This window comes from Nelumbo lutea, chromosome 2, assembly GCF_056320005.1.
Source record: "Nelumbo lutea isolate HS-2025 chromosome 2, American lotus-T2T, whole genome shotgun sequence".
In the NCBI taxonomy this organism is placed as follows: Eukaryota; Viridiplantae; Streptophyta; class Magnoliopsida; order Proteales; family Nelumbonaceae; genus Nelumbo; species Nelumbo lutea.
The window spans coordinates 37,747,213-37,769,865 of NC_142685.1; the positions used below are offsets into that span (position 1 = coordinate 37,747,213).

At 40.1% G+C, this 22,653-nt stretch overlaps 1 protein-coding gene across 1 annotated transcript in view; it reads left to right on the plus strand.

The window, feature by feature from the left end:
* Nucleotides 1–4,902: 4,902 nt before the first annotated feature.
* The window catches only part of LOC148869932 (serine/arginine-rich SC35-like splicing factor SCL33), a 31,742-nt gene continuing 13,991 nt past the window's right edge, over nucleotides 4,903–22,653 (plus strand). The window contains exons 1-2 of the mRNA XM_088971154.1: nucleotides 4,903–5,109; nucleotides 6,090–6,263. Coding sequence (XP_088827280.1) covers nucleotides 6,115–6,263 — 149 coding nt within the window. The 5' untranslated portion in view covers nucleotides 4,903–5,109; nucleotides 6,090–6,114. The remainder of the gene's footprint in view (nucleotides 5,110–6,089; nucleotides 6,264–22,653) is intronic.

Consider the following 22,653-nt stretch of genomic DNA (forward strand, 5'->3'; position numbering starts at 1 on the left):
TTGACATTTAAAAATATTGAGATGATGACATCAATAACTCCGTTAACATTCAGCAATTTACTTTTTAAAATATCTTATATATTTTATAAAATAACAATTTTAGATATTTTATATGAGATTATTGCATGAAAACCAAGAGAAACATATATATGATATGGGGGTAGCTTTGTTATGTTTTAATATGAAATATGCATATAAGCATATTTAAATAACCTGGAATAGGTCGACTGAGAAACAAGGACGGCATGACCCTGTTTCATGCTGCAATTATCTACCGTCAAGATAAGATATTCCAATTCATCCACAATTTTGATATGCCAAAGAATATAATAAGTAGTTACGTTGATAAGAAGACAGGAAACAGCACATTACATCTTGTAGCAGAGTTACCACCTATTCATTGACTTAATCAAATCAATGGTGCGGCTATTCGACTGCGGAGTGAGCTTATGTGGTTTATGGTGAGTTTTCTTCTTGCAATTTCTTCTTACTTCTTCATACTCTGCCTGTATATTTCTAATATATAGTTGTTTGATCTCATCATCACAGGAAGTGCAAGCCATTCGCACACCTCTCCACCAACAAGAATGTAACAAGAACGGTAAAACTCCTAAGATGTTATTCAATGAAATGCACGGTAGAATGTTCAAAGAAGGAGAGGAATGGATGAAACGAACCGCATATTCATGTATGGTGGTGGCCACACTTGTCGCTTCAGTTACGCTTTCATCAACTTTGCAATTACCTGGTGCAAGTAGAACCGACACAGGCATCTCCATTTTCATCAAACATAGCTACTACCACACTTTCGTTGCCTCAAATATGATATCGCTCCTCTTCTCCTATGCTTCCATGATTGCCTTTCTCTCCATTTATATTTCACACTTTGCAGTAACAGATTTTTTAATGAAAAATTTCTCTTTAAATCCGCTTGCTTAGTGAAAGAATCTAAAATAGAAGGAATTATCGTCATTGCTGTTTGTGTATCCTAACTTCCAAAAAGATGAACAATGTTTTTCTTCCAGTTGTCCATTACAAGGATAATATAGAGATTAAAAAATATTACTTATGTATATATATACGCCAACAATCATAATTAATTAAACTAAGACGACAATCAAGAAGAAAACCGTTGTTTACCATAATCTGTCCCAACAGTTTTGATTGTCGGCTTACAATATATAGGCCAAAAATTCTTCGGAAAACCGTCAATTTTTTGTCATTGCCTAAGCTAGCGGTTTCATTAATATAATTACCAACTTTTGAATGGTTGGACCGGTGCCCTAGGGTGGCGGTCCTTTTCCTCTAAGCCAATATAAATCGGCTAGGCTGATTCAACCAATGACGACATCCATTAAACCGCTAGTATTGGTTTAGGCCGGCAGTTTAAGAGGATAAATCGACGGTTTTGTCACTGCCGTCTTAGGGGAATTTTCTTATAGTGATCAAATCTGGTCATTATAACTTTGGCCCATGCAAGAAAAGCTTTAATGAGTTAAGCTGGCCATATCATTCATTGCTTTGACAGTTCTATCTCTACCATCATTGCTCCTCCCCTCTATCACACGTCCATTGTTCTCGATGAAGACCCTACCATGCCTCAAGAAAAATCATTCAAAAAAAAAATTTCTTTTGAGGGATGTAAGCAAAGATATCATGCAGGAATAAAATAACTTGTGGTGTTAATTGGAGCCAATAGTTTTCTCTGTCACCAAATGTGTTTTCGAATGGGTGAGCCCATAAATATTGAACCAGATTTTTGGTTTTGAAAGCTCCTGAACTTTGTGAAAAAATGGCTAATTTTCACCCTAAAAATATAAAAAAACCATTTTGACAAAGAGGCCATTTGTAAGAAAAAAAAAATGACATTTGAAAGGATGTTGATGGATCCATTAGGCAGTGAATAAAATAATAAAAACATGCTTATATGATATTGCTAAAGTTAGAAAAGGCCGTTTTAGACCCTAAAGTTAATTATTTACTTTAGGGTCTATGATGGTATAAAATTCATTAAGTAAATTAAATATGTTACACTAATTAAGATAATTAAGTAAATTAAGCAATTAAATAAACTATGGAAACAAAGTTAATTAATTGAATTAAATAAACCAAACTAATCAATCTAAATGAGTAAATTAATCCAATTAAGTAATGTTTTTAAAATTGACCCCGAAATGGAATCACTTTGGTCATTGGTTTATGGGTTAACGGTTTGATCATCTGATTTGAACAGATCAATCCATGACATTTTGAACAATAAAAAATAAAATATAATTAATATAAAAAAATGCCCCAAAGAATTTAGCGGTTCAACCATGTAGGTCAATAGTTTGTTGACCAAGTCAGTGTTTTTTTTTCTTTTTTTGAAAAAAAAAAAGCCAAGTATAAAATGGAACTAGACAAATGACTAGTTTGTGGGTAAAACGATTCGATTGCGTGGGTCAATGATGATGTTAAAACCATGCATTAAGCGAATTGTCTAGTTCCATTTGACCTAGACAGTTGAACCATTTAATCCAAGAACCAGTCAATTGTATAGTTCAATTTTATACTTGGACAAAAAAATTTCAAAGAAAGAAAGACTTGGTTAACAAACCATTGACCTAGATGGTTGGTTGAACCACTACTGGGGATGGCAATTTCTACCCTACTCGTTGGGTACCTGCCCCAACCTTCCTCGATAGGGTGGGTTTTTTTTTTTTTTGCTTGAGGAATGGGTTTTGGGATTTTACAACCCGTATGGGTATGAGTAGGATACGGTATTAGACTAAACCCGACTGACGTATTGTTGGAAAGCATATAAACTTTATGTACTATGTTTTAAATTTAATAATATTTTAAATGTTACATGAAGGATAATTGATAGTTTATGTGTTTCTTACATGCCTTAATCAAATAATAGGAAATTTTGTTGTTTATTTGTGTTATTTTACTTATTCATTACTTATATATGACAATAAATAATAGGAAATTAGATGAAGGTTCTAAATTCAACCCACCCTTACCCTTGAATGTAGGGAGGGTAGGGTTGGGGAGGGTTTTGCATTTTCATATACAGGGAGGGTTTGAATTCTCAAAACCCAACCTGCTATGGGGTTTTGGGGCGGGTATGGATTAAGAGGTTTAGGGAGGTGGGTAAAACCCTCTCCGAACCCACCCCATTGTCATCCTTAACCACTACAATGTTAATGCCATTTTGGGTTGGTTTTAAAAACCTTGCTTAATTGGCTTAGTTTACTTTATTTAGACCAATTATCGTTATTTAATTAATTAACTAATTCCATTTCATTAATTAATTTAATTTACTCACTTAATTGCTTAATTTGCTTTATTATCTTAATTAGTGTAATGTATTTAGTTTACTTAATTAATCTTATATCATCATAGACCTTGAAGTAATTTAATTAATTAATTTTAGGGTTTAAAGTGGCCTTTTCAAACTTTAAGTAGTGCCACATAAGTATGTTTTTATTATTTTATTCAATTTCTAATGGATCTGTGGTGGTTGTTTCAAATGTCGTTTGTTTTTGCCTAGAAATGGCCTTTTCATCAAAGTATGGGCTAAAAATGGTCTTTTATATTTTTTAGAGTTGAAATTGGCCTTTTCACAAAATTTGGGAGTTGTGAAAGCCAAAAATCTATATTGAACCCATAGTGGTTTTAATAATATAGATGGAGAGTATTATGGTTATTTTATCCCTACAATTAATGGATTCTAATAAAATGAGTGTACTTGCAATAGTGTCATAAACTACAGGGAGCTGATTGTTATTAGTAAAAAGTAGGGGAAGGTTTTGCAATTATTAGAAACTTCATTCTCTAAAAGGGAAAAAGGTCAATCACCTCTTGTAGTTTCTTGGATTTATTAAAATCTACTCTATAGTTTGAATTTTACTAAAACATCTCTATAATTTGCAACTAAGGTTTGAAAATAGTATAAATACAAATATGTGTAATTGCAAACATAACGTTTGCAATACAATATATAAGTTTTTGTTTTGTACCCTTTCCAATTTGAGCCTAATTTACTTAATCAACATTCTATTAGATAGAAGTGAAAAATGACAATTACGAAAAAAACAAAAATAGAAATGTCATTCTTCTTCATAGTAAAATGTGGTCAACAACTCTCTTCAATGAAATTGATTGTTTATTTGAAGAAGGAAGACACACCATTGCTAACGAAAAACATGAAGTGTCATTGTTCTCTCTTCTTCATTCTATTGAAGCCAAACATCTTTTTAATAAATCTAAAAATCAGACCTTATTTCTTTCCACAAGCTTGTTATGAACTTTTAGGAGTGGTTTCAAAATAAGAAAGCATGGGCTCATTTGCTTAAACATTTTCCACTTTGCTTATATGGTCATGTTGCCATATTTAGATGGAAATACAGAAGGTGTGTTTTACAACATGAATTATTTTTCTTGTTGCCCGTTCTAAAAACAAATCGAAACAATATGTTTGAAAACATATTGTTTCTCAACACAAAAACACAAAAACATGTTATGGGTTGTGTATTTGTTTTCTGTTTCAAAACTAGAACCGAAAACATTTTCTTGAACCTTGTTTCAAAAACATGTTTCCATCTAATTATTCAACTCCATGTTCTACGGATCATATGATTTATATACTAAAAAATTGTTTTTGTTTGAAAACCGATATTTTATTGATATTGTTTTCTTGAAACAAAACCAACTCATTTTTCATTTTTTAAAACAAAATCAGAATTCAAAAACATATTTTTATTTTTATTTTTTTAATGTGACAATTCCAAAAACAAATGAAAACAAAAACATTCAATTTTGTAGAACGCGCCTAAATGATTAAAAGAAAGTGTGATTTCGGTGAGACTCGGGTATGGGGCGTACAGTATTTTGATTTTGGGCCCAACCCGAGAGCTCGGATTGGGTCGGGCCGGCTTCGGCCTAAGTTGCAGCCCTAACTCCCAAGCGTGCAAACTGCTCTATCCACTATCGAAAGCATTCACTTTTGTGGGTTTAGGAATCTTCTCGAATTGAAGGATCGCGCTCGAGAAGGGGAAAAGAGCACTCTGCTGACCAGAGAACGAATAGAGAAGGCGTTCCATAAGGAAGATTCGTTTATTTGAGGTATTTCTTGCTAAACTGACCTCTTCTTCAATCTCTCTTTCTTTGTTTTTGATTTTATTTCGAGTTAGTTATCGATTTGATCAGCGTTAAACCATGAATTAATAGATGTTTTCATTGCTTGATTCTTTAGATTGCTGTATATGATTTGGTTATTGCTATAGAAGCTTGTTGTTCATGAAGAGATTCATGGATTTTTTTCTAAATTAGGGTCTTCTTCGCAACACTCTTTAATCTTGATATCTGCTCGATTTTTTTTGCCTAATTATTTAATTCTGTTACAGTGAACAAGATGGGGGCTGGCAGTGTTCTTCCATTGTTATTTTGTTTTGTTCGTATAACAAGCTTTCTCTTCCCTGTTACTTTTTAAAAAAGTTTTTAGTTTCGATTAGAGCTTTTAAAGAGCTGATTCACTGTTTAGACTATTAGATCAATACTGTTCTTTCTTGTATGAAACGATCCACATGGTCATTTTCTGAGAGTCAAATTGTTCTTGAAGTGTACATTAACTAGGGGCTATGAGGGACTATAAGGGAGAGAATGTTCTGGGCAGTTTTTAATAACGATTACTAGGAGCTCAACACCTGTTTAGGGGTTGACAACTGTACTTAAATCGGGAAAGTTATTCTTAAGTTGTATTAATGAAGTTACCGTTTCCACTTTCCAATAAAAAAAGACAATAAGGATCATAGAGATGAAACAATAGCATTTTAATATTAGGTTATTTTTTAACACTTCAGCGCTTCTCATCAATATTATTTTATTATTTATGAATTTTATCTGCTATTTTTTTTTTCAAAAAACTTTTGAGTCTTGTGTTTTCTTAGTCTGGAGGTTTGTACTTGCCTTTTTAGGCCTAGCTTCCTCATCTCTGTCTTAGCCTTTTAAAACTTTGTCCTAAACTAATTATGGGCTATTAATATCAAAAGAACAATACAAAATGGTCTTTTGGTTTGACCTAAGCTTTCTTTGTGTTAATGCAGATTGGATTCTTCTATAGAATTGCCAATGAGGGGTAGAAGCTATAGTTACAGTCCATTGCCACCAAGGGGTTATGGAAGGAGAGGTCAGAGCCGTAGCCCTAGGGGTCGCTATAGTGGTCGTGGTAGAGACCTTCCTACTAGTCTTTTAGTTCGCAACCTTCGCCATGATTGCAGGTTTGTTTTATCTTAACATAACTGCTCCCTTTTTGTGTAATTTTCAAAGAGGTTTGGATATTACAACAATTTTCTTTTGTTCTGATTTGGCTTCTCCCTTCATGTTGTTGTGAACGCAATAGTTATAGTGGAACAGTTTCACACAAAATTTTCATCCTTTCATGTTGTTAAAAGTTTTTTTTTTTTTTTTTGAGAAGTCAAAGCAATGTGGTATACTGAATTCAGAAAAGTAAGATTGTATGAAAGTGGGTCTCTGTAGTCACAATGGAAGCTATACAACATCATCAACAGTTGATTCTGTGCAGAAAAAATGCTATGAGAGCTTGAAGATGGAGAGGTGAACTTCCCTGAAATCTTTCTGGATAGAAATCCAGGAGATGGGCACTCCTAGGTTTACTCATAACCAAGTACTCTTTGGTTTTATTTTACGTTAAAGATTGTTCCGAACGTTACAAAGGATTGCAAAGGGAATTGTTTCTAAGGTCATTTTCCTCACTTTCTGAACTTCTTTGTTTTCCAATTTTGGAGCAATCCCAAGATTGCAGAAGAAAATAAGCAAGTTATGCCCAACAATCACAAAACGTGGGTCTAAACATCGGGATAATGACCATCAATAAGTGAGTGGCTAACTGCCTCATTGTTCAGGGAACGTAAAATTCAGTTGTCATCTACATCGCCTTCCTTGATGGTCAACTTGTCCTTAGATAAATACTTAAAAAGCAGCCTGTTGCCAGTATGAGAATTCCACATTACAGTGCTTGGGCAAGACCTATTATACAGTTAATGGAAAAAACTAGGTATCAAGAACTAATTAGATGGACCCTGTAACCACATTCTAAGGTCTATCTCTCTTTTCCTTTTATTTTAGGGTGGTGGTGGTGGTGGAAGTGTAACTTCAGTGTAAGATTTTGAATAACAATGTACAATGGTGTGGTTTTGTTCACCATTTTTGTCCACGAATAACTCATGTACGCAGAATGAAGGAGGAAAAAAAAGGGGAAGTAGCTCTGAACCTGTTTCGGTTTCCTTTGTTTCGTTCTCTGGTTTTCTCTTAGTAGTTTCTTTGTTGCAGTTTTTAGCCGGTTGTTTTCTGGTTTTCTCTTAGTAATTTTCTCTGCTGCAGGCTTTAGTAGTTTGTTTTGAATCTTGCTTTAGTTTTAGATTGTCGCCCTTCTCCTCTTGCTGTCTTCTCCTTTCAGTTTTTTATCGGTTTCATGTCAAGTGTTTTCTCACAATTCTTTATGCAGGTTGTATCATGGGAATTAAAGGTAACAAAAGGAAACACAAATTGCATATCCAAAAATGCATCAAGGATCAATGCAATGCTTTCTAGTCTAAGGAGTCTAGGGCTAAACCCATAAAAAAGAATGGTGAATTCCCTCTTCACAACCAGGATACCAAGTCCTGTGAAACCAAGATGATGGAAAGCCATCTAGATCAGACAAGTGCAAATTACAGAGATCTAAGAAGAGCTTTCCTTAAATAGTTAAATGATACTTGTGAAAAAATGGGTATGAAACTGACAAGGAATCACAAAAGCGACATTGTGATCCCAGACTGAACAATGCAGGTAGCATTTGCTTTCAGTTCAAGGGAAACTCTTCCTTGTCTAATTTCCCCCATGTTTGTGAGATGGGAAACGACAATATGGTAAAAAATGTCCTATTGGCAAAGTCCATTCAATGAAAGATGCTGAGGTTTTTAACTGAGGGAGTTGCTTAGTTCGGACTCAATTTTTTGAGTGTAAAGAATGGACAAATACTGTTATGGGACCAGATTAAGAACAACCACAGTTTTTCACCATGGCGTGAAAGGATTAACATAAAGCTTAAAATGGTTGTTCAAATAATATGAAGGGATCATCCTAATGAAGTGGGTAGTAATGAAAGCTTGCCGAATGTCCTTTCTTATGAAAGGGTGAGTCTTGACCCCCCCACCCAGTGGTAGGCACATGCTTGTATGGGCTTAAGAGCAATGGGTTGCTTGGCAATAAGTTGGCTTGTTTCAACTGCTAGGGTGAGACCTGGAACACATGTAGTGTGTGTTTGATTGAAACTCTGAACTAGACCATTTTCCAGTTATGTCTTGGACTTTGGAGACAGATGGGCAAAACTGGAAAGTTACACCTAACCCTTAGACTTGATTATGGTACTACACTAGGTGTTGGATTGTGTTGTCTTTGATATGCTAATCAGTGAGATTTTTAGCGGGGGTCAAAACCTAGGTATGTTGGGGCAGTCTAAAAATTCACCTGAGTGGGTGATCATAGTGACAAAATTAGCCCATTTGTTGAACAAAGTGAACGATTGGGAATAACACTTTCTGATGAAAACCTAAATTGTCGGTAGTTGATTTCAAACGTGTTTGAGTTTTGTTTTGCAAAATATATTTATATATAGATATACATATATTATGTTTTATGAAAAAGTTTGCAAAAGGTTTTAATTCCCGAGATCCATCCTGAGTCGAGAGTGCAACACTGTACCTTGTAGTTGAGGGAGATGTCCTCTCTTGTCGGTAGTTGATTTCAAACGTGTTTGAGTTTTGTTTTGCAAAATATATTTATATATAGATATACATATACTATGTTTTATGAAAACGTTTGCAAAATGTTTTAATTCCCGGGATCCATCCTGAGTCGAGAGTGCAACACTGTACCTTGCAGTTGAGGGAGATGTATTCTCTTGTTAGGTAGTGTTTGATCATTATGGGCTGAGAGGTTAAGTGTAAGACCATTTATGGTTTTTACCTGATGGGTTAATCTCACTTAAGTCCATGGTCCTTGGGCCTTCATAAGGTGGTTGGACTCAAGGACCATTTAGTGTAAATGTTGAGCCTGGTAAGAGCCCATACTGATGGGCTCAGGGGTTCACTGTATACAACAGTGAATTCGGCCAGGCCTTGTAACAAAGACTATGCTGAACCCATATGGTTTTTGTGGATATCAATGTTAGAGTCCCACGCCATACAAAGAGAGCCAAGCTAGCCAGCAAATTAAAAGGGAAGTGAACCTGATAACTTAATGGGCCTAAAGCCCAATTCGACTTAGGCTAATCTAATTAATTAAATATGGGCGAATTTGAGATTAGATTTAGATATGGATTAGCAAGAGGATAAGATAAGTCTTATCCACTTAAGAGTTCATATCCAAATAAAGATTTGGATCAAAGAACCTTTTCCTAGTAGGATTAGGAAGTTGATCCATAAAGATTACAAATAAAGGGCGAATTCCTTCTGTTAGAGGCTTTTGCTGAATTTAGTTCTTCTCTCTGTTCTTGTCGCCCTACCCAGTTCGATCTCCATATTCTTGGATTGATTAAGAATAATTTTTTATTCTGATATTTGCTAGAAAAATCAGATATGAAGTTGTGCTCGTATCCCTTGCGTGATCCTTGTTGAAGGATTGTAATTCTTGTTGAAGAGTTGCTTTGCTAATCCTGCTTCATCCTAAGCTGTGTCATCTTCAGTGGAAGTGGGATTTGGTGACCTCTTTGGGCGTGAACACCTACGTTGGGAGTTACGTTTGTGGATTCCATATCAGGTATAATCCTACATTATTTTTGGTTACAGATCTGGTTCAGTTTGTTTCAAGAATGAACATTGAAAAATGTAGTTTTTCTAAAACAAGGAATATGATTCCTGAATGGGAAAAAGAAAATGTTTGAAATTTCGCCCAACCACCATGCATGGTTCGGCCATCCATATAATGGATCTCCCAACCCTTCAGTTTTGGCTCTCCAAGTGAGTAATTGTCCCCAATTAGAAAAAGAAAAAAAAACCAGACTTGAACGCCGATTCAAAGAAAACCATATTTTCCCATGCAAGGGTAAGGGTGATGGGTATATCAAATAATATCTATTTGCATGTCCCAATATGCGTTGAGACTGAACCCGATGCTCAAGATCTTGGCATGAAGGAAATTGAATACAAATACCCCAGCTCTAGTAATGTCTCTTTGTCTTCTCTTTCTCGAAGTGGGGAGACTTGCTCAGAATGTTCAATAAATGATAGTGGGGGAAAACCAGTTCAAAGAACTGGAGATATTAAGTTCGAAAAGAATCAAAGGGACCTTGACATGGGAAACCAACATGTTAACTCTTACCAAAAAATTAGGAAAACCAACTATCGAGAAGCTCCTCTCAGTTACGTGCATGCGCGCAAGGGTAAAAGAATTAATGATACATGCATGCATCAAAGAGAGGGTGATCATTGTTTAAGCAATGAGAACTTAAAGGGGCGGCCAACCCAAATGGAAGTTCTCAAATATAGAAGTACAAATTGCTACTCAATGACTCAAATGGCTTTTGGGAACTGGAGTTCAATCTATACTTCTATATTGATAGGCGAGAGGAAGTACTGACAGACAATACTTAAACATTGCCCGTGCTGTAAATCTAGATGAATTGAAGGCAAACTCCAAAATTGATGATAGGTTGTTGAATAGCCTGTTTGCAAAAATATTGGGGAAGGAAGAACCCCTTAATGTGATCACAGAGAAATCCAAGGAATGGAAGCTGGAGTTAAAGACAAATATTTGGAAACTAGGTAATGATTTTTTCTTAATTTCCTTCTCTTTACAAGAAAATTACAAGAAAGTGATCAAGGAGGGGTCCTGGCTGATAAAAGGTAAATACTTGGTCCTTGTCCCTTGGAAGTCGGGGTTTAACCCATTCAAGGCAAAGGTAGAAACAACAAATATATGGTTTAGACTTCTGGGGTTACCTCTGGAGTGTTGGAATAAGGAGGACCTTGAAATTATTATGAAAGAGGTAGGTCTGGTAGTGAAACTTGATGATGACACAGAAAAAATGAAAAAAAAAAACTATGTACCGAGAGTCTACGTCTGAGTTGATCTAAATGCACCTTTCATACTTAGGATTCCCATTACCCAATGGGGGGAGACCAAGAGCCGTTTGAAAGTTTTCTATGAAATTTTTTTTGACCTTTGCATCAATTGTGGATGGAGAGGTCAAAAGTATTTTGAGTGCTCAAAAATCAAGGGTAATAAACATGATGACGGGTGGACATTGGTTCAAAATAAAAGGAAGACAAATTTCTTGAAATTGAACGAAGAAACAAGGCAGCTAAATAGGAGGTTTTTGGCTAGAAGAAAGGAACAAACATGGAACACAAGGAAAGATTAGTGGACTCAAGCCAAATTGGTAAGAGTTGGGTTGGCTAAAGAGGCTCCCAAAACAAGATTTATCAATGCCAGCCATGCAATGATTGCGCCATCCAAAAGCCTACCAATCCATATGGTGTAGACAAAGTGCATTCAGAAAAACAAATTTCTGGATCGAAAACAAAATAACTGGAATACCTACAGTAATTTCCAAGGTATGTTTGTGCATAATGATCCAGAAGATACTAACTTCTTTGGTCTATAGAGTTTTGAAGCGAATCATGAGGTTGAGTCTTTCCTTGTTAAAGAGGATGGAGAGAACGAGGAAGGAAATAAAGAGGATGACGAAAGTGAAGATGAAGAGATGACAGAGGAGAACAAACAGAACGTGGAAGACTCAATGAACATTAATGAGATTAATGTTGGAATCGCCAAGATTGAAGGGTACAACATGGGTCCAAGTTTTGAAATGGTTAACCATGCAGATTCTTAGCTAGAATTTGAGGGGCATGGGCAGGGCTTGCCTCCAGCGTCAGATTTTGGATCTTAATAGGCCTTATAATTTAGGAATTTGCTTTCTTATGGAAAGTAGAGTTATGCCTGAAAGAGCAAAGAAGATTGTTGAACCTCTTAATTTTGAAAATCATTTTATTGTTGATTCAGTTGGTTTTTTAGGGGGTTGTGGATTTATTGGAGAAAAAACTTCTATAACCTTCAAATTTTCTATTCTAATGAAAGATTAGTTCATGTTTGCATCAAAGAAAAGAGCTCAAATGATAGTTGGTTTTGTACCTTCATTTATGCGCCTCCTTGTAAAACTAATCAAAAGTGGTATGGAATTGGGTTAGAGAAATTGCAAATATTACTAGGGGACCTTGGCTCGTCCTAGGTGACTTCAACAATTTTCGGTCAAGAGAAGACAAAAAAGGGGGAAGGGAGGCTCCCCTTAGACATATAAGGGATTTCAATGGCTTTATTAGTGATTGTGGGTTAATGGATCTTGAGATGAAGGGTAATCATTTTACTTGGAGAAATAAGAATACACGAGAATGCCTAGATTGGGCCTTAGTAAATGAAGAGTGGAGAGAAAGGTTCCCAAATGTAATCTTAAAAATTTGCCTTTTTTGAGTTCTGACCATACCCCTTTGGTTCTTTTGTGGGCCGAAACCCTTTAGATTCGAAGCAATGTGGTGCCTTGACCCATCCCTCAAGGAAGTAGTTAACCAAGCATGGCAGATTGAAACAAATGGCTCAAAGGCAGTGAAATTTATTAAAAAAAAAAGAAACAACTTGGGTGATAAAATAAAATATTGGAACAAAACCCATTTTGGAAATATCTTTAATAAGAAAAGAGAGATCATGGAGTCTCTTGAGAAGGTCTGAAAGGATAATACCCTGTAGGACTTAATATCTCCATATCAAAGTGCCATTTTCCCTAACCGGCAAATTAATGATAATATCCTGATTGCACATGAAATGATGCATACTATGAGAAAAAAGAAAGGAAAAAAAAGGGATGGTGGCTTATAAAATTGACATGAAAAAAGCCTATAATAGATTGGAATGGGACTTCATTGATAAAGTCCTTAGGAAATTTGGTTTTCATGAAAAATGGATAGGTTGGGTGATGGAGTGTGTTATGACTGTGTCTTTCCAAATTTTGGTTAATGGGTCTCCAACTAGGGAATTCCACCCATCCAAAGGTTTAAGACAGGGGACCCTCTCTTCTCCTATTTATTTGTTTAATGTGTAGAGGCTCTCTCCAAAGATCTTGAGAAGGAAGCTTCTATGCCGAAAAGTTTCACTAGGTGCAAGAGAGTCCAAAAATTCCTATTCTACAATTTGTAGATGACAGCCTTATTTTCACAAAGCCTTCGATTCCTGCCTGCCTTAAGATTAAAGAAATACTGGAAAACTTTGCAGGTGCTTTTGGACAACTTTCAAATTTTAAGAAATCTTCCATTCTTTTTTCAAAAAAAGTGCCAAAAAGATTCCAGAAATATTATAGCAAGAATTCTTAAAATTCCAATAGAAACATCCACAAATTTCTCCCTATGGGCACCTTTGATTAATTCTAGAGTTACAAACAGCTCCTTTAACTTTATCAAGGAAAAGAGGAGAAAAAATTGGTTAGTTGGAAAGGGAATTCTCTTTCTATGGCAGGAAGAATAACCTTGCTCAAGGCATCTATAAGCACAATACCCCATTTCATCATGAGATCCTTTAGGCTCCCTAAAAGTATCATTGAAGATATTGATAAAGCGCAATATATATATATATATATATATATATATATATATATATATATATATATATATATATATGGACAAACTCTAGTGGCAGAAAACCTCTTCATCTTCTGAGTTGGCCTAATGCCTGTTGTCCAAAGAATTGGGGTGGTCTTGGCCTCTCAAATTTTAGATGGGTTAATGAGGCCAATCTAGCAAAGTTAGGATGGAAAATTCTTAATGAGAAAAATAACTTATGGGTTAAGGTTGTTAAGGGAAGATACCTTAGAAGAGAGGAATTCCTTAATGTTAGGATGGAAAATTCTTAATGAGAAAAATAACTTATGGGTTAAGGTTGTTAAGGGAAGATACCTTAGAAGAGAGGAATTCCTTAATGTTAGGTGTAAAAAGGATGTCTCGTGGGCATGGAGAGGGATCCTTGCTTCAAGAAATCTGTTGGTAAAAGGTCTTGGCTGGGTCATAGGAAATGGTAAGTCCATTAGTTTTTGGAAAGATAGATGGGTTGGGAATGATTCCCTTGCGGATTGCTCTGAAGCCTCTTTTCAAGAATCAGAAAATATGAATGTTGGGGAGGTAATTGACCAAGAAAGAAAGATTTGGATGGAAAACAAAATTAAGTCCCTGGTGCTGCAAGGTGTTTGGGGAAAAAATTAAACCAATTTTCATAATCACTGATGAAAAAGAGGATATTATTATTTGGAAAATGACTCCAGACGGAAAATTTTCTATAAAGTTGTTTCAAAATCAAATGTAACATATTTCAAAATGGAAATGAAAACTTCAATTGGGGAACAATGGTGTGGAACATTAAATGCCAACTGAAAATTAAAGTTTTTCTATGTTTGTTTCTCAAAGGTAGACTTCCTACAAAGGGTTTCCTAAGAAATAGGGGTCTTAATATTGATGAGGGGGTGTTGTTTTTGTGGTGAGGAAGAGGATCTTGATCATATCTTTCAGAGTTGTGATTTTGTTAGACAAGTGTGGTCGGTAGTGGATAACAACATTCTTAGCCTCGTGGAATTTATTAACAACCAATCAGAATGGTGAGTTAAAATTCATATGAGGACATTAAAAACAATACAAATATGAAAGAGAGATGTGCTCTTATTTTATGGCAGATTTGGAAGAATAGAAATAATAAAATCTTTGCTGGTACTTTAGTGCCCTTCCAAATGATTATCGATAGAGCGGCTTTGGCTTTCAAGGAATTCATAGAGTTGAGAAACGACCCAATTTCAATAATTGGAATAAAGAATTGGAAGAACATTAAGTGGATCCTTCGTGAAGTTGGGTCGATTAAAATTAACTTTGATGCTTCTCGTCGTAGCAATGGTATGTGTACTATTGGTGCAGTGGCCAGGAACCATAGGCGTGAGATTCTGAATTTCAAAGGCTACTCTCTTGATGTTTCAACGATCAACAATGCAAAGGAGAGTTTTGCCAAGAATTTGGCAGCCTGGAAAAGAAATTATATTTCAATGGGAGGAAGAAGAGCCTTGATCAAGGCCACTATGGAAAATCTCCTAGTTTATTTTCTTTCTACTACATCCTTGTTAAAATTGCTGGGCAGCTAGAAAAGATTATGAGGGATTTCCTATAGGAACCAAGGGAAGAGAAGAGAGACCACTTAGTGAAATAGGAACAAGTTAGCAGGCCTAAAGAGAAGGGGAGCTAGGGTTAGGGAACTTGGTTCAGAAGAATCTAACTCTTTTTGGGGAGATGGCTATGGAGATTCTCCTTAGAAAGAAAGAGAAAGACTCTGGCACAGGGTTATTAGAAACATACATGGACAATTGAACAATTGTTGGGATGCAAAGGTAGCTTCAGTTGCAACCTTACTCTCTCCTTGGAAAGCAATTAACAAGGTATATCCTTCTTTCTTAACCTTATTAGTTATGATGTGAGGAATGGGCCAAGAGTATTGTTTTGGGAGGTTCTCTGGTTGGGTGATATTTCTTTAAAACTCTAGTTTCCTTTGCTCTATGCACTCTCCAACTACAAATCTGAACCCATCTCAAAGTTTGTAGTTTTCTTTGACTTGGACATAAGTTGAGACTTTGGATTTAGAAGAGGTCTTAGGGACTTGGAATGCAAATCTTGCATCCTTCTCTTGGCTATGTTGGAGTTAGTTTTTTTGGACCTATCTTTGGAGGACACTAGGGTGTGGTCAATCTCCTCATTTGGTTCTTTCACTTGTGCTTCCTTCTTCAATTTCTTAATACAGCCCAATCCCTGGGGTTAATTTCCTGGTGAAAGAAATTTCGAGCAAGTCTATTTCTCTTCAAGTTCAGGCCCTTTGTTGGGAGGTCTTTCTGGCAGTGATTTAAAAGGCACGCCTCAGGCACACCTAGGTGCACAGGCAAGGTGCATTTTGGGGTATGCGCCTCGCCCAGGTCCTAGGCGCACCTCTTTCAAAAGGAGCGTGCCTGGTGTGCCTAGGTGTGCGCCTGATGCACCTTGCGCCTCAGCTTAGGCATGTACCTTTTTAAAATTTTGCGCTTTTTGCTGTTTTTTTGAGTCTAGCAGCCCAGTCCAGTCCGAGAACCCCCTATTTTGCGCCTCAGCCCAGTTCGAGAACCCCCTATTTGCTTATGTTCATTCATTCATTGCAATAAAATATCTTCTTAAAAGGCAATGAAAGTTTGTAAAATCATTATTTTTTATGTGAGAAATAAGAATTTCAGACCCTAACATAGACTTGTTCAGGCTTGCCTCGATGGGCGTGCTATAGAGGCGACTCATAGAATCAAGAATGCAATATGTTTTACATCACATTAACTACTTGAAGCAATGCAATTAAGGAAAAAAAGAGATTGCGGGTTTTACATGCTTGAAAATGCTTTATATGTTTGCTTTTATTTTTAAGTTTTCATTTGAATACACTTTACATGTTATGTTTATGTATTTTAATTTTAGATAATAGGTTTTTAAATAATTTATTTTAAAATTTAAGTTTATATTTTTATTAACTTTGTTTATTATTTTTTATTATTTTTGCATTTTTTTTAAATTTTTGGCAATTTTTTTGGAATTTTCTGACTTTTTCTTTGATTTTTTAGCTTTTTTTTTTGGTAACTTTGTGCCTTTCTTAAAAAGGCACACAACCTCGCCTTGTGCCTTGCGCCTTAGGCGCAAATTTGCCCTTGTGTTTTTTTTTGCACCTTGCGCCTCAGGCGCAAATTTTCCCTTGTGTTTTTTTTTGCACCTTGCGCTTTTAAAACACTGCTTTCTGGGAAAGACTAAAACTTGTGATGTGCTGTAGAAAAAAAGGCTGAATAAAAGCCTTTCCCCCCATATGTGTTTCCTTTGCAAGGACAATGGTGAGACTATTGGCCATATATTTATATTCAGTTCCTTTGTGCTTTGTATTTGGGTGCAAGTGGACCTCCTCAAGATGTGGTGGGCCTCTTTGATCCTAATTTCCTGAGACAACCAAAGAAAAGAAGAAGATCACTTTGGAAAGCAGCGAGGGCAGCTGCAGTTTGGACCATTTGGGAAGAAAGGAATGGAAGATTTTTTAACGATAAGAGCAGGACCGAGGAGGAAATTATTGGCTTAATTAAAATAAAGGCTGCACACTTGGTGAAAACTATGGAGGCTTTCCAAAATTTCTCTCTGAATAATATTTTGAGTACTTGGAAAGAGGTGGCACTCTTGGCTCAAGAAAAGGAAAGACAAGTTATGGTATGGAAACCCCTGGCATGTAACTCCCTAAAGCTCAACTTTGATGAAAGCTTTCATAGGCAATATGAGATTGATTTGGGTAGGGGGTCTTCAGGAATTCAAAAGGAAGAGTGGTAGAGTGGTGGCTTTTTATTCAGGACCACTGGAGCACGGTGATGCATTGATGGTAGAAATGGTTATCTTGTTATAGGGGTTAAAATTTATTAAACGGTTCTGATGAAGGAAGATTTGGCCCGACCTCTCTATTACGTGACACGTGGCAGAAACAACAGCTCGGCCAAAGGGGCCAAGCCTAGGCGGGAACAAGGGGACACTAGCGAACTGAGCTCCCTACTGCCACTGAACCAACCACTACTTCCGCCTCGCCACCTCGCCCCAAGGCCGGTCAAGGCCTCCCCGTAGGATGGACGCCCCCACCAGGCGAAGGCCTCGCGGCCCTAGAACCACCCCAACAGCCAGGCCTCGTCCCCAGGCCCAAGAGAAAAAAATGTCATCCCCGCCTCGCAACCCGCGGGCGGGTCGGGAACCTCGCTCGCGAGGTCGGCACCCCGGCGCTCCAAGCCCGAGCTCCCGCTCACCGAAAACCGATTCAGCGCCCTGGCGGCAGACTACCAGCATTCCGGGCCCATCGAGCTCGGTAACACGGAGGCCAGCAGCGCCAGTACAAGGCCCCCTCGCATCGGAACTCCTGGCGGTCCCCTTACCTAGAGACTTCAAGCTCCCACCCCTGGACAAGTACGACGACGGGTCCTTCGACCCCAATGACCACGTTGACGCCTTTCAGTCCCAAATGCACCTCGCCAGGGCTAGCAAATCGTGCATGTGCGTGGCCTTTACCACCACCCTCAGGGGGTAGCCTGCACTTGGTACAGGAACCTGGCCCCCGGGTCGATTAAGTGCTGGGCCCAGTTCGTGCAAGTCTTCACCACACACTTCGTCACCAGCCAACGGTGCCCCAGAACAGAGGAAAGCATCTTCGGAGTAGTCCAAAGAGAAGGAGAATCTATTCGGGGCTACATCAAGCGATTCAACGAAGCATGCTTGCAGATACTGCGGTTGGACCCCGCAGTGCAGCTCGCGACGGCCAAAAGAGGGGTGACGCACAAAGAATTCAAATGGCACATGGTGGCCAACCAGCCGCAACCGTGGCCGAATTCCTCAAACTCGTGGATAAGTTCATGAGGACAGAGGAAGAAATCAACCAACGAACCGAAGGCGGGAATGAGAAAAGAAAGAGAGAAGGCGAGCTCTCCAACCCAGTGAATAGAAAAAACCCGACCCGGGAGCCGAAGCCGAACCAGTCATTCCGGGCCCCCTAGCAGTTCGGACGGACTACACGCCGTTAAACACGAGGCGGACAGAGATCTTAATGACGATTAAAGACGCCCCGTACGTTAAGTGGCCAACTCGCCTAAAGGGAAATCCGAACGAGAGAAATAAGAATTTGTATTGTAGTTTCCATAGAGACCATGGTCATAGCACCGAACAGTGTAATAACCTCCGGGACGAGATAGAGGGGCCCATCCGTTGCGGATACTTGAGAAACTTTGTACAACACAACAATAACAATAAAGCAGGTCGGCAAGGGGAGCATGAAAAGGATGCCCCCGAGTCTAGCAACAGACCTGCCGAACCGTTGCAGAAGCAGCCTCCGGAAGAGGCCAGTTCGGGGAACCATCCATGTAATAGTGGGAGGTTCGGTGGTAGCGGGGTGTACCTCGGCAGCAGCCCGGACTTCAGTTCGCGAAGTGGCCCTCGAAGAACGGAACCCCCCAAAGAGACCAAAGACCGAAGAACCAATCTTTTTCACGGAGGACGACGCGCGAGGAGTCCACTACCCCCATGATGACGCGCTTGTCATTAAACTAAGGATCAACGACTTCGAGGTCAGGCGCGTACTCGTAGATTCGGGCAACTCAGCGGACATCCTCTTCAAATCAGCATTTGACCAGCTGTAGTTACAGAGGAGCGAGCTGAAGCCCGCGAACACTCCCCTGGTGGGTTTCAGCGGAGAGGAAGTCAGGCCCCTCGGAAAAGTAACTGTCCCTGTGGAAGTCGGCACATGGCCTTGTGCGGTCAGACTCAACCATGATTTCCTGGTAGTCGCGACCCTCTCCCCATACAATGCCATAATAGGGCGGCCGATCACGCATATCCTACGGGCGGCGGTCTCCACCTACTATTTGGCCTTGAAGTTCCCTACGAACTTCGGTGTAGGGGTAGCGCGGGGCGACCAACTTGAGTCCCGCAAGTGCTATGTTGCCGCCCTGAAGGGAAAAACCAAGGCGGCCGACGACCTCGAACTGGAGCGGCCTGCAGAGCAAGGTGAGGAACGAGCTTCGCCCACGGAGGAAACTGTCGCAATCCCGACTTCAGCTACGGACCCAGCTCGCACACTAAGCATCGGAGCTTCCATCGAAGACCCCCTACGAGCCGAACTGGTGAGTTTTTAACTTCAAAATTTAGATATTTTTGCCTGGTCCGCGGCCGACATGCCCGGCATTAGCCCCAGACTGATAACTCACAAACTTAATACTGACCCTGTAGTTAGACCCGTTAGACAGAAGAAACGCAACTTAGCCCCAGAACGCTGGAGAGCGGTCGACGAGGAGGTCGAGAAGCTCCTCGCAGCAAACTTCATAAGGGAAGTCCATTACCCGAGCTGGGTGGCCAACCCGGTGTTGGTAAAAAAGGCAAGCGGCATGTGGCGCATGTGCGTCGACTATACAGACCTGAACCGAGCTTGCCCGAAAGATTGCTTCCCCCTCCCCAGAATTGACTGCCTAGTGGACGCGACCTCGGGAAACGAGTTGCTAAGCTTCCTGGACGCCTACTCGGGCTACAACCAAGTTAGGATGGACCCATCCGATGAGGAAAAAACCAGCTTCATAACCGAGTTCGGCCTGTATTGCTACAAAGTCATGCCCTTCGGACTAAAAAATGCCGGAGCGACTTTCCAAAGACTTGTAAATAGGCTATTTCGGCCCCTGATTGGTACGAAGATAGAGTGCTATGTAGACGACATGGTCGTCAAGACTCAGTTTTCACAAGAATTAATACAAGACTTAGATTCTGTCTTCCAAATCCTGCGTCAATTTAGCATGAGGTTGAACCCCAACAAGTGTGTCTTCGGTGTCACCTCGGGCAATTTCCTAGGCTACATTGTCAATCGGCGCGGTATTGAGGCCAACTCGGACAAAATAAAAGCCATTCTAGATATGAAACCACCTCGGAAAGTAAAAGAGGTTCAGAGGCTAAACGGCCGCATAGCCGCTCTAAGCCGCTTCTTGTCTAAGTCAGCAGACCGCTGCCTACCCTTCTTCAAGGCAATCAAAGGCAAAGGGTTCGAGTGGACCCAAGACTGCTAGTTCGCGTTCGACGAACTAAAAGGTTACCTCGCTAGTGTGCCAACCTTAGCCCGGCCCGAGGTGGGCGAGGCCTTAGAACTGTACTTCTCGGCGAGCGACGAGGCGGTCAGTTCGGTACTGATAAAAGAAACTGACCGGGTCCAACGACCCATCTATTATGTTAGTAAAATTTTGCAGGGAGCAGAGGCAAGGTACCCGGGGATAGAAAAACTAGCATATGCCCTAGTAATAGCAACTCGGAAACTCCGCCCATACTTCCAGGCTCACACCGTCATCGTTCTAACTGACAAACCTCTTAGACAAGTTTTACTCAAACCCGAGGTTTCCGGTTGACTGACGAAATGGGCCATCGAACTCAGCGAGTACGACCTCCAGTACAAACCGAAAACCGCTATCAAGGCCCTAGCTTTGGCAGATTTTATCGCCAAGTGCACTTTCAGCCACGAAGCCCCACAGGTCGAGCCCGAGGTCCCCAGTTCGGGCGAACCCAGAGCTCCTAAGCCCATAGAGTCCGAACCCCGTGAAGTAGCAGCCAGTGTGGCATCTCTCCTGGTCAGGCGAAGCGCGAACTGGGATGAGGAGCCCTGGATCCTTCACGTGGACGGTTCCTCGAACCGGAAAGGCAGCGGAGCTGGAATAGTCTTGTGCGGCCCGGGCGGCACAAAATTAGAATACGCACTACGCTTTGAGTTCGCGGCATCCAACAACGAGGCAGAGTACGAAGCACTGATCGCCGGGCTAGACCTAGCGCGAAAGGTAAAGGCAAAACACTTGGTCATCTGCAGCGATTCTCAGCTCGTGGTGAACCAAGTTACCGGCGAGTACGAAGCACGCGATCTCTCCATGATCGCATATTTGGCCAAAGTAAAAGAAGCCCTGCTCAACTTCCAGTCACACATCATCAGGCAAATCCCGAGGTCAAAAAACACTGAGGCCGACGCCCTTTCCCGGTTAGCCAGTACAAGTTACAACAATATGAGAACTATGTACATAGAGGACTTACCTCGGCCTAGTATTCTCGGGGGGACAGAGGAGGTCGCTCCTGTCTTAGAGGCAGAGCCGAGCTGGATCGATCCACTCGCGAGCTTCTTGATAGACGGAACCCTCCCTGCAGAACGCAATGCGGCCAAGAGAGTGCAGCGCCAGGCGGCCAAATACGTCATAATAGACGAACGGTTATACCGACGGTCGTACATGCTCCCCTATTTGCGTTGCCTGCGACCTGCCGAAGTCGAGTTCGTACTTCGCGACACTCATGAAGGCCTGTGCGGCAGACACTTGGGGGGCAGAGCACTCGCCCAAAAGGCACTTCGACAAGGATACTACTAGCCAACGATGAAGGCAGAAGCTGTCGAGCTCGTCAGAAAATGCGACAAGTGTCAGAAGCACGCTAATATCCACCATCAACCTGCCTTCGACCTCAAATACCTTGCCAGCTCGTGGCCCTTTGCACAATGGGGCATCGACCTCCTAGGGTCATTCCCACCAGCAACAGGCGGAAGAAAATTCTTAGTTGTTGCAGTAGATTACTTTATGAAGTGGATAGAAGCCGAACCTCTGGCAACTGTTACGGCTCGAAACATACAGAACTTCTTTTGGAAGAACATAGTATGTCGGTTCGGGTTACCTCGGGTACTAATCTCCGACAACGGCAAACAGTTCGAGGATATCAAGTTCCAAGAGTGGTGCCAGAACATGGGGATTCGACAAAATTTCACGTCAGTTGCGCACCCGCAGGCAAACGGTCAGACGGAAGTAATGAACAGAGCCATCTTGCGTGGACTGAAAGCACGTCTGGATCGAGCTAAGGGATTGTGGGCCGAAGAGCTACCAAGTGTCTTATGGGCTCACCGAACTACCGAAAAAGCAGCCACGGGAGAGACCCCCTTCAACCTCACCTACGGCACTGAAGCAATGATCCCGACGGAAATCGAAATACCAACGTTGCGATTAGAAACATACGACGA